This window comes from Raphanus sativus, chromosome 2 (genome assembly GCF_000801105.2).
Source record: "Raphanus sativus cultivar WK10039 chromosome 2, ASM80110v3, whole genome shotgun sequence".
In the NCBI taxonomy this organism is placed as follows: Eukaryota; Viridiplantae; Streptophyta; class Magnoliopsida; order Brassicales; family Brassicaceae; genus Raphanus; species Raphanus sativus.
Window position 1 is genome coordinate 20,870,383 of NC_079512.1, and position 12,888 is coordinate 20,883,270.

Genomic DNA, 12,888 nt, shown 5'->3' on the forward strand with positions numbered 1-12,888 from the left:
TTCAATGAGAGTAGAACGACGAGAGCAAACATGAAAAACAGAGGTCTTCCTTTCAGATAAATCCTAGCCCATTCTCTCTGGATAACTCTCGTTGGAATCGCTTTCTTCACTCTCTCAACCACGAAAAGACATAACTTCGGTTACATCAAATTCTTTTCGGTATCAGGAACATTGCTCATAACGTTACCTTGGATGATCCAACTTCTGGTCACTTCTGCTATCATATTACTTTATAAGACTAGAGGTTACAACCTCATGTGGATTGTTCTATCACCAAAACCATCCAACGAGAATGATCTCACAAAAGTTGTCACTGTATCTTCTTCATCATCCCCTCTTCCTTCTGGTGATACAGGTGAGATCGAGATTAAAATTGTGATTCCAAAAAGTCCAATGTCAACTCATTTGGAGATTGAAGGAAGGAACAACTCCAAACTTCTCACAAATGGATAACTTGTTGCTTAAGTGTCAGTACTATGTTCTTGTTCTGTCTTTTTTATTTATTCATTTCTGCATTATTTGAAGACTATGGTCTGAAACTTGTAGTGATCTCATTAATAATGAATTCAATTGCTATTATATAATTTTTTTTTAATTATATAAGTAGGATGGCAAAATCAGAACCACAAATACAAATTGTATATATACTTGTAGGATGATCTTAGTGTTCTTTCAAACAATTAAAGTCCATATAGTTGTACTAATAGCTTCAAAACAGTTTGTAAATGGATGTGGACAAAAGCAAGAAACTATATATACAGGTGTTGATAAGACTACAAGTTACTTTCTAAGAAATTCATTGCTCTTGGACAAAGTGTGAGAGATAAAACAATCTTGAAAGCTAAGAAGATCTGTTTTCTGCTATGTACATAGGGTGTTTACCTCTGACTACCAAAGGCTGTTGAAGCTAGAGAGAGAGGATCTGAAGTTCTTCTTTTCCACAACTATATTGGCTGAGGAAGAAGATACCGAGGAAGCTGACCAGCTCCTTGAAGCTACAAGAGAGGCTGCATCGATCAGAACCGAAGAATGACTGCTAAACCCCACAGCATATGGTGAGATATCTGGCAAAGGTAGGCTGTTGTTTAAGTATAGAACCACATGCTCCATCGTAGGCCTTGACTCTGGCACAATATTTGAACATAGCAAACCAAGTTTCATAACCATCTCAACTTCCTCTGGTAAGAACTCATCTCCCAATCTAGGGTCAATAGCATCAAGCAAAGCATCCCTTTTCCAGCACTCACAAACCCATTTCACCAGAACTCTTTTCTCACATTGTAACTGTGGTTCCACAGGTCTCCTCCCACAAGTTACTTCAAGCATGAAAACACCAAAGGCATACACATCTGTTCCAGTGGAAGCCACCATATCAATTATCTCAGGAGCCATGTACCCTATAGTTCCAACAGCTCCTGTTGGGCATGCATACTCTCCATGGTCATGAAACCTAGCCATTCCAAAATCTCCTAGCCTTCCGTTGAACTCAGCATCCAACATAATGTTTGACGCTTTGATATCTCTGTGCAGAACAACTTGGTCAGCACCTGTATGCAGGTAACAGAGAGCAGAGGCTATTCCCCTAACTATTACAAGTCTTTGCTGCCAAGAAAGTACTGGTTTCTGGTCATCAAACAAATGCTCGTCAAGACTACCGTTGGGCATGTACTCAGAGACCAGAAGAAGCTCATTCTTTCTCCTGCAATACCCAAGAAGTGGAACAAGATTCCTGTGTTTCAGACATCTCATGCTCACCACTTCAGACACAAACTGCTTCACACCTTGATCATCATTATGTGACATTCTCTTCACAGCTATTTCTCTGCTTAGGAAGAGAGTTCCTCTGTATACTTCTCCAAAACCTCCTTTTCCAAGAAAACCATCCTTGTTGAACCCTTTTGTTGCTTTGTATAAGGACTCATAAGAGAACCGGTGTGCACCAAACTCTTTTTCCCATTCTTCAGTTACTTCTGCGTACTTGCACCTCCTAAAAAGATACACTCCTATGAGAACACCCAAGCCCATGGTAGCCAGAAAACCAAGCAGGAAAATGATTAGTTGAGAATGATTCTTATGTCCAGCTCTTGGTTGAGGAACTTTAGAGAGTGTTGAGATGTCAAGTTGCTGCAAAGATCCTCCGTTTGTGCAAAAACTCCATGAAAGAATGTATTGATAACTAGTAGCTGTCCCTGTTGCTGCAGAGAACCCAACAAAAAGTCTTGAACTGTTAGGAAAAATCTCTGTAAGATTGATGGCTTGTGACAAAAGAGGCTGACTTGGCTTCTGGACTTCAAGAGGAGCTATTGACACATTAAGCAGAGTGTCTTCATAATCCACCCAGACCTGTATTGGTTTTCCACTCAGGAGGTTTATGCTTTCGTTCTTACCCTTTATGTCTGAATAATAAGAAGCTGAAGCTATTCCTACAGACAAAGGACTGTGCACATCAACCCCCACATGATTGTTATCAATGTCTTCAAAATCTGGATTCCAAATAGTGTCAAGCTCAACAGCAAGCACATCAGAAGATGGAGATCCATTTTTCGAGACGTTGAAAACCCCCAAGTACCTATCTGACTCAGCGTGTGAGAAATCCATAGAAGGAGATACTACAAAGGCCATGCCGTGACCACCTTCAAACCCTGGCCGAGGCACCAGAGCACAAACGAAGTGTGTTGAGAAAGAGAGTGGCTTAGAAGAATTGAGACCGATTGGTTTCTTGTAGAAAACATGAGCCATTTGATGGTCTGAAGCGTTTGTAAGCTGCAGTAATCCATTGGGGAGAACTGTTGCAGATCCATCAAAATAAAGATTTTCTTGCCGTCCAAAACTCTCATAGACAAAGTTTAACTCTTGATGACTTGATAGATAAATCAGATGAAAACAAGTGATCACCAGGATCTTCTGAAGCAATCCATAAGTCATTGCTGATGATGAACTAAAGAGTTTGGATCTGTTTTGAAAGAACAAAGAAGGATGTGAGCTAGTGTTTTAGTGATGCAAGTGTAAAGTATTATTTGTTTATATCCAAAGCGAATATTAGGATCAAAAACCATTCGCCATTTATTCCCTTTACAAACTGGACTTCTTTAATGCTAGTATAGTATGGGATAAATTAACAATAAAGATTCTTCATCTGACACAATATTTGAACATATATGATGACATAAAAGACTACGCAATGATGCATGTGATGCACTCACAAACGGTATATATTAACGGGTCAAACAAAAATTTAAAACACTAGTTATGTCTTGAACTAGATTGCATTACCATTCGTTGGAATTTACTCCTACTTGTTTAACTTGGAACTAGTTTATACATTCAGGAACATGGTCTTCATCATACATACATAGTTTTATGGCTACAAGAATCGAAATAATAGCCAAATGCAGAAAATATTGAAAGTTCACTACTTCTAAATTACATGATGAAAAAGCTGATCCAACGTATATTTTATTGACTGAAAACAACTAAAGATGCATATACCATGCAAACCAATGTATATAGATGATAACAACTGTACAATAATTTTCCATGACCTTACATCGCTAAAGGGCCATATAAACATATTACAATATGATAAGAAGAATAACATAGCAAGTTAATACAAACATTAAATGAGGAGCATAAAAAAGTGTATGTCATTTCTATTGATTTGTTTGGCTTGATTCAATTTTCAAATTCTGTATTTCATTCTAGTTTTCATTTTGGATTAGGTTCAGTTTATATTTTCAGATTTAGATATTTTTTCTAAATCTAGATACAAGGTAGCTAATAACTCGCATATGCATCATGGTTATTAAATATACTAATTGAATGGAAAAATGAATTCTAGATTTTTTCTATGGTTATGGACCTATGGTCATCACATACTCAAGAATGGGAAAATAATATATTTTTCTTTTTTTTTGAAATTGCTGTGGAGTAAACTAAGCAAATCTCTTATGTGATTCTTCTAGTTATGAATACTTTTGATACTGTAGAGCACGTTATTGAAGATTTTTCTTCCTCATTTATTAATGTTCAAGTCAAATTTGAGGAAGGTTATACTCTGGTATGAATACTGTTCTTCCTTAAAAGTTGATCTTAACAATGATATTTGACTTTATCAACAAAAAAAAAAAACAATGATATCTGACGTATAACATATACATATTATATATAGAGGAGACGTGTTATTCGTTAACTTGTAAGTTTAGTGAGTTGACTTTGAAGTCAATACTCAAATCCATTGCTGTGTTGACTAGGACATGTGTTTTAAAGTCTAACCAAGGAAAAGGCATTATACCTTAGAAGATTCTAAATCATTCTATCAATATTTAACTTTGATGTCATTCATCAATCTTCAATGGGTCTTCTCTACTACAACCATTTGGAGCAGAGAAAGCAAAAAAAAGGAAGAAACAAAACTCTCTCTTGTTTCATTACCAATGACTCGAGGGTTGCTTCCAGGAATCATCTTAGTGCTATACTGTGTTTGCCCATCATTCCAACAAGACACAACAACGTTTGTCTACAACGGCTTTGACCAAGGAGGTCATCGTCGTCTTCATCTTGACGGCAGTGCAATAATCCTCCCAAAAAAACATGTCCTGCAACTAACAAATGCAACAGCAACGCAAATAGGCCATGCTTTCCTTCAGGAGCCCATCGACTTCAACTCATCCGAGCCAGTCTCTTTCTCCACACATTTCGTGTGTGCGCTGCTCCCTGTAGGTGATACCAGTGGCCACGGCATAGCCTTCTTTGTCTCTCACTCCACCGATTTCACAGGCGCGGAACCTAGTAGATTCTTCGGTCTTTTCAACGCAAACGGTTCTGCTTCCACGCGTGTGCTGGCTGTTGAGCTTGATATAGCTTTAGCACCGGATGTGCTTGACATCAGTGACAATCACGTTGGGATTGATGTGAACAGTGCAAAGTCTGTGGTCTCTGCCAACGCATCTTATTTTTCAGACAAGGAAGGTAGAAACATAGACATCAAACTATTAAGTGTACATCCTCTTCAGGTTTGGGTGGATTACGAAGGAACCACACTCAACGTCTCATTGGCTCCTCTTGGGAACCAGAAACCAAGCCGACCTCTTCTGTCATCAACGTCAGTCAATCTTACCGAGATTGTGCAAGGTAGAAGAATGTTTGTTGGGTTTTCCGGTGCAACCGGGTCGACCATGGCCTACCAGTACGTACTCGGGTGGAGTTTCAGCAAAAGCATGGCGTCTCTTCAGAAGATTGACGTCTCAAAGCTCCCCAGAGTTCCCCACACTCACACTAAAATCAAGTCTACAACTCTGGTGCTTGATGCTCTGCTTGGTTTAATAGCTTTCTTAGTTTTGGGTCTTCTCACTGGAGCAGCTTACATGTATAGGAAGAACTTGTACGCCGAAGTAAGAGAGGAATGGGAGAAGGAATATGGTCCATTCAGGTATTCATATAAGTCTCTGTACAAAGCAACTAAAGGGTTCAGTAGAAACGAGTTTCTTGGGAGAGGAGGTTTTGGTGAAGTCTACAAAGGAACACTAGAGCTGAGAGAAGTGGCTGTGAAAAGAGTGTCACATGACGGTGAGGAAGGTATGAAGCAGTTTGTCGCTGAGATCGTTTGCATGAGGAGGCTAAAACACAGGAGCTTGGTGCCACTTCTTGGGTATTGCAGGAGGAAACATGAGTTGTTATTGGTCTCTGAGTACATGCCTAACGGTAGTCTTGACCATTACTTGTTTAATAGTCCTGATAGATCGACTCTCCCCTGGTGGAGAAGATTTGCCATTCTCAATGACATTGCGTTAGCTCTTAGCTACTTACACACAGAAGCTGACCAAGTTGTTATACACAGAGATATCAAAGCTTCTAACGTTATGTTGGACGCAGAGTTTAATGGAAGGTTGGGAGATTTTGGTATGTCTAGGTTATATGAAAGAGGGACTGATCCAACCACCACAACAGCTGCAGTTGGAACTGTTGGTTACATGGCACCTGAGCTTACGTCAATGGGACCTTCCACTGGAACTGACGTATATGCCTTTGGTGTTTTCTTGCTTGAAGTAAGCTGTGGGAGGAGACCTGTGGAACCTGGCTTGTCGGCTGCAAAGCGGTTTCTGATCAAATGGGTTTGTGACTGCTGGAAAATATCTTCTTTGACTGATGCTGTTGATCCGAGGTTGGCAGAATTCTCATCAAAGGAAGTTGAGAGAGTTCTGAAAGTCGGTTTGCTTTGTGCAAACCTTGCTCCAAATGCAAGACCGACCATGGAACAAGTGGTGCAATACTTAAATGGCAACCTTGCTTTGCCAGAGTTTTGGCCATATTCTCCCGGAATTGGAGTTATCACCCCACCAGCACAGCTCATGCTCCCTCCTTCACTAACACTTTCTTCTTCCTCATCCAACAACTCTTTCGTCTACGGGAGTGGACGATGAAAGTTGCTAACAACTTCCCTCTTCTTAGGCCTCTCTTAACATCGACTGTTTCATCATATGCTCACATCATGTGCATTCTTTACATTTTCCATTCAAGCTTGATTGGTAGAACGATATGAAAAGATTGATATTTTGTTTAAATTCTTGCAATTACTTTTCAAAACTTTATTATTCTTAACATCGAGTGTATATATTATTTGTTTATAATTATTGAATGTATTTATCTTAGTAAAACTTTATTTATAATAAATTCGAGACATAGAATGTATCTAGTAAACTATGTGTTTTTCTCGCTTTGTTTTATTTCCTCTCCCGTCAACATATTTATTTGGTTTGTTGTTAAAATAAATGATTTTCGAACGCAATTGTACAATACTTTTATATTGATATTTTGTAGGGCTGTTCAATATGGCAAAACCGAACCGTACCGAACCGAACCGAACCGAAATAGACAATATGGTTTGGATTTGGTATATACCATACAAACCGAATGTATGTAATTTTCTAAAAACCGTAGGATTTGGATATGGTTTGGTATATAACCGAATAAACCGAATAAAACCGATCAAAAATAGAAACATGTAAATATGTATATATTTTATAACGACGTATGAAAATCATAAGTTAATTTGTTTGCTAATAACTATTACCATATTTTTACAGTAATAAAGAAGTCATGATTTGTAAAACATTTGAAGTATACTTAAATAACAATTCATCGCAACCGATGCTTCTTATTTTTTAGTCTTCTTTTTGATCTTTTTGTTTTATTTTAGCATTGACTAAATTGAAATAAAGATTATAAATTTGATGGACAATAATTAGTAGAAATTCTTCACAACTTTTTTTTAATCTATAAATGAACAGAGATTCGTATTCAATCGAAGAAACATGAATTTGATGAACGCTAAATATGGAAGAGTAGAAAATTTTTCTTTAGTGTTTCGTGCTTCTGTTTTGTTTTTAGTTTACTTTTATTCAAAATTTTGAGCTTTGATTTTAATTCTAGATTTGATTATTTTATTAGATGGTATAAGCATTTTTTTTTATTTTTTGTTCTTTTATTTAAACATATAATATTTTTTAATAAATGACTCTATTGACAACATGACTCTAAAACTCATATAATATGATCACAAAATAAAGAATTATGTTTTTTTGGTATAAAACCAAATAAACCGAAAACCGACAGTATATAAACCGAACCGAACCGATGTAAATATGAATTTAGAATGGTAGTTGTATTTTACTAACCGAAATACCGAAAAACCGAAAAAATGAACCGAAACCGAACCGATATCCGGATTGAACACCCCTAATATTTTGTTAAAACAATGTGACATATTCCTATATTACTTAAATATTTACATTGTAATTTAAATTTATATACAAATCAATATATTTGTGTAGTTTGTTATTAAAAAATGATTTTGAATCCAAATGTACAGTATTTTTATATTGATTTTTTTCAGTTCATATAAATTTTTTTAAATATATTTATTTCAACTGAACCAACTATTTTTTTTTAAATTGGTCCCTGAAATATATTTTTATACATCGATATTTATTTTTTTATGATTAATGTTATATATTTTAAATGTATAATAATATAACTAATGATATTCAAAAGACCTGGACCGAATCAGATTATATGGCTATTTTAGTTACAAATATCCGAACCCGTTTTAGATACATTGGTTATTTAGATATTTTTAGGTTTTCATACATCAGAACCGAAGTCATCCAGATCCAAAATGGCCCAACTCAAAATCCACACATAAGTTAGTAATATTCAAGCGGGACTTGATTTCAAAACAAAAAAAACGATATCCAAAAGAATAACATATATCTAAATGGACAGATAATGTTCATGTCTAAATGATTTTATAAATTAATAAAAAAAACTATTTCTATGTGTTTGGCTAAATTAAGTGAAATAGAAAGAGTTTTTTTATACATCGATATTTATTTTTCATAATTAGTGTTATATATTTTAGATGTATCATAATATAACTAACGATGTTCAAAAACCTGGATCAGATAAGGTTATATGACTATTTTGGTTACAAATATCTGAATCCGTTTTAGATACATTGGTTATTTAGATATTTTTAGATTCATATACATCAGAACCGAATTTATCTAGATCCAGAATGACTCAACTCAAAATCCACACATAAGTTTATAATATTCAAGCGGAACTTGGTTTCAAAACCAAAAAAAATGATACCGAGATGAACATGTACCTAAATGGACAGATAATGTTCATGTCTAACTTATTTTATAAATTAATAAAAAATGAACTAAGTGAAATAGAAAGAGTTTTTTATCAAGTAAAATAATTATATGGAGTAAAAAATTAAGTGGCAATAAATATAGCACAATTTAATTATTTTGATTTAAGTTATTATTTTATTCACAAAACATATCTTTGAACTATGTTTTTGTGTACTTAATTTTCCATTAAAATGCAGAAGAAATCTTGTAGCGCGTTTAATAAACTATGTTTTTGTGTATGTAATTACGCCTCTCTTAACATCGACTGTTTCATCATATGCTCTCACATCATGTCCATTCTTTGCATTCTCCATTCAAGCTTGATCGGTAGAACAATATAAAAAGATTGATATTTTGTTTATATCTAATCTATTAAAACTGAAGTACAAATAGTATTTTCTCCTGAGTTTTGCACAAAAATTACATATTTATGCCAGTGGTTTGAAAACTATGATTTTGAAAATTTCCTAAACAATCTAACTTACATTCACGTGACATTATTGGGTTTAAAAACAGAATCTAAACATATCTTAATTGTGTCTAAATTTTAATTGCATATATTTTTTCCTACGTGTAAAGAGAGAGAAGATTTCTCTTTTAAATATGCAATCTCTAAGTTTATTCAATCACTCTGCTTTGTATTATTTTTTTGCCTTATTAAAATATTTCCAAGGTTATCATTATTGTAACTTTTTCCATCACTAATATGATATTTAAATTTGAGAAATTCTTGGGTTATATATACCAACCAATAAAAATTAGTTATTTTATATACAGATTTTCTCAAAAAAGAAACATAATTTGTAAAATATGTTTTTTAAACAAAAAGATAAAAAATAAATAAAAAACAGTAGTAGCTATAATTTTTTTTAATACTATTAAAACCGTTCATACTGAACTCTAAACCATAAACCCTAAACACTAAACCCTAAACCGTTGGGTAAAAAGATATTCCAAGGGTTTAGAGTTTAGTGTTTAGAGTTTAGCTAAAATAATATTTTTTTGCAAACATGGATAACAGTATATTAAAAAAAAAATGAGCTTATGTTATTAATAAAAATTGAAAGTCTATTATACTATGAAAAATTATCTATTTGGGTCATCTTTAACATATACGAAAATAGACTAATCTAATTATCTAATAACATTATTTGTCTAAAATAATCATAAAATAAAAATTTAAAACTTTATATACATATATTAAATCAAAATAATAATAGTTATATCAAAAAATTATTTAAAATATTCAAAATTTTATTTTTACTAAAATATTTTCCAATAATAGTTATTAAAAAAGTTTTCAATGTATATAAGAAAAATAGAATAAGAATCCCAATCAAAGACACCAACTTAAATTATGGTTTTTATATTTCGCATTAATTTTTTAAAATATTATATATTCTTATTTATATGGTAGTACATATAAAATACTATTAATTATATGATTACTTATATGATGGTATAGTATAAAATATGATTAATTATACAATGACATATATATATGATATAGAGTGATTAGGGGTGGGTTTTTATGTATCCATTCGGGTTAGGTTTCGATTTGTTTGGTTTTCGGGTTTTCGGGGTTAAAAATTTCAGTCCCATTTAGACATTTCTAAATTTCGGTTCAAATTCTATTCAGATATTTGCGGGTTCAGTTCGGGTTCGAATAACCTATTTAATATTTTAAAAACTTTGAAATTCATTATATACTTTAAATTTCTCAAATCTATAAACAAAATATTATATTACATATAAATTTGAATAACATATGTTGGAATACCTAAAGTTAACATATAATTTGGTTTGGTTTAAATATTTGGATCGAAAATCAATAATTATTTTTTAACTATTTTTGGTGTTTTGAGTATAGTTTAACTATTTTATATATTAGTTTTTGACTATTTGTATATATTTTCAAGTACTTAAGCCAACCTAAAAGTATCGTATGTATTCTAGATGTTTTTATATACATTAAATCTAAAAATAATTAATATGTATAAGTATATAAATCTTTTTCAAATATATTTGGGTATCCGAAATAATTCGGTTCGGATTGGATTCATTTTGGTTCTCTAAATATCAAAAGTTTGAATAATTGGATATTTAATCAATTTCGGTTCCAGTTCGGTACTACTCTTTCGGATTGTGATCAGTTCGGTTCTTCAAATTTGATTTTTTTATCAAATCCTAATATTGACATAAAAAACAAATAGGTACATATTTTTGAAAAATCTACCCACCCGGGCGGACGCCCGGGTCAAAATCTAGTTCTTGCAATTACTTTTCGAAACTTTATTATTCTTAATATCGAGTGTTTCATCATGTATAAATAATTATTCTCAACTTTATTTATAGCAAGTTGTTGTCACTCTTTCATTCAACGCATGAGGCAGTTATAGAGTAAAGACAGTCAAGCATCATAGATTTTCCAGAAGCTTGAACTTCGTATGAGGTGATTATGTTATTTCATAAAAAAAAATCATTTAAACCAAAGGAAAATGTATAAAACACCTTGAAAATGACACATACTCACACTTTAAATTTTGAAGTTTTTCAACTAGCACTTCAGTAAAAAATCAGAAAATTAAACTAAAATCAGATAATTAAATAAAAAATCAGAAAATAAAATAAAATATCAGAAAATAAAAAAATCAGAAATTAAATAAAATTTCAGAAATTTTATTTAATTTTTATTTAATTTTATATATTTAATTTAATCTTACTTATTTTTGAAATTTTATTTATTTTTCTGATTTTTATTTAATTTTCTGAATATTATTTAATTTCTATTGATTTTATTAATTAAATAAATAATTTTTTGAAAAAAACTGACACATCATCACATTTACCTGTACAACATGTCAATTTTTTACTTGATAGAAAAATAAACCAAATTTAAAGTTTTTTATGATACAAATGTCACTTTGAATGTTTGAACAGCTTGGTAAAAAATCTTCAAAGTTTAAAGTCAGTAAGTGTCAATATCAAGGTTTTATGCGATTTTCCTTTTAAAGTATAGTTATGTGATTATATCCATTAAAATCATGTATCTTCATGTATCTTCATAGGCCTGAGCGAAAAAACGGAACGGAAGAACCGGAATCGGAACTGAACCAAGAACCGAATGGGTATCCAAATATATAAGAATATTAATTATATATACTAGGGGTGGACATTCTGGTTTTGAGTTTTCGAGGTCAAAAATTTCAGCCGAGTATTTCTAAAATTTGGTTGGGTTTGGTTCCGATTCGTATAACACATTTAAATTATTTTTAAAAATTTTAATATTCATTATATACTTTAGATTTTTCAAAATTTATAAAAATAATATATTACATATAAATTTGAAAATATATGTCAAATATCCAAACTTAACATATAAATTGGTTTGATTTGAATGTTTGGATAGATGATCAATTGATATTTTAAGTATTTTAGGTGTTTCGAGTATACTTAAGCTATTTCAGACATGTACTTTTGACTACTTTTATATATTTTCAAGAATTTTGGACAACGTAAAAGTATCTTGTACATTTCAATTTTTTCATTATACATTAAATATTTTTGTGCACTAATTATACATTATATATAAATATAATTAATATATATAGGATATATTTGGGTACCCGAACTACTTCGGTTCGGGTGTGGTTCGGTTTCAGTTCTGTAAATATTAAAATTTTGAAATCCGTTCGGATATTTATTCAGTTTTGGTTCGGGTTCAAAACTACTTTTTGGATCAAATTTGGTTTGGTTCTTGAATACGGGTTCTTAGCCCAACCCTAACATAACTATACATACATACATACATATATATATATATATATATATATATATATAAGTATTTGAACTACTCGAAAGTATTTGAAACTATTCGGATAATATTATCTGAAATATCTAAAGTAATCTGAAATATCCAGTTTTAATCTAAATCAATTTAAGTTTTTGATAGTGTACCTTAAATAACTGATATTTTTTACGAACTATCCGAACTAACCAAACCGGAACCGGAACCAAATAAGAACCAATTTTTATCGTGTATTTTTCGGTTTCAAGTTTTACTATCGAGCTAAACTGAACCCAAAATTATATGAATCGAACCGGACTGAGCAGAACTACCTGATACCCGAAATACCTGAACTGAACCAAACTGATATCTGAAATGCCTAGGCCTTATGTATGACTAATTTTC

The 12,888-nt window shown here is 32.3% G+C and overlaps 2 protein-coding genes across 2 annotated transcripts; one reads left to right on the forward strand and one right to left on the reverse strand.

Moving 5' to 3' along the window:
- Positions 1-732: 732 nt before the first annotated feature.
- Positions 733-3,013, reverse strand: LOC108840370 (putative L-type lectin-domain containing receptor kinase I.10). The gene has a single exon (XM_018613203.2). The coding sequence runs from the start codon at positions 2,923-2,925 to the stop codon at positions 889-891; it is 2,037 nt and encodes a 678-aa protein (XP_018468705.1). The 5' UTR covers positions 2,926-3,013; the 3' UTR covers positions 733-888.
- Positions 3,014-4,376: 1,363 nt separating this feature from the next.
- On the forward strand, positions 4,377-6,419 carry LOC108840689 (L-type lectin-domain containing receptor kinase I.7-like). The gene has a single exon (XM_057004203.1). The coding sequence runs from the start codon at positions 4,434-4,436 to the stop codon at positions 6,417-6,419; it is 1,986 nt and encodes a 661-aa protein (XP_056860183.1). The 5' UTR covers positions 4,377-4,433.
- Positions 6,420-12,888: the final 6,469 nt, after the last annotated feature.

Coding starts and splice junctions, on each gene's coding strand:
- LOC108840689 (XM_057004203.1), top strand. CDS start 4,434: ATGACTCGAGGGTTGCTTCCAGGAATCATCTTAGTGCTATACTGTGTT.
- LOC108840370 (XM_018613203.2), bottom strand. CDS start 2,925: ATGACTTATGGATTGCTTCAGAAGATCCTGGTGATCACTTGTTTTCAT.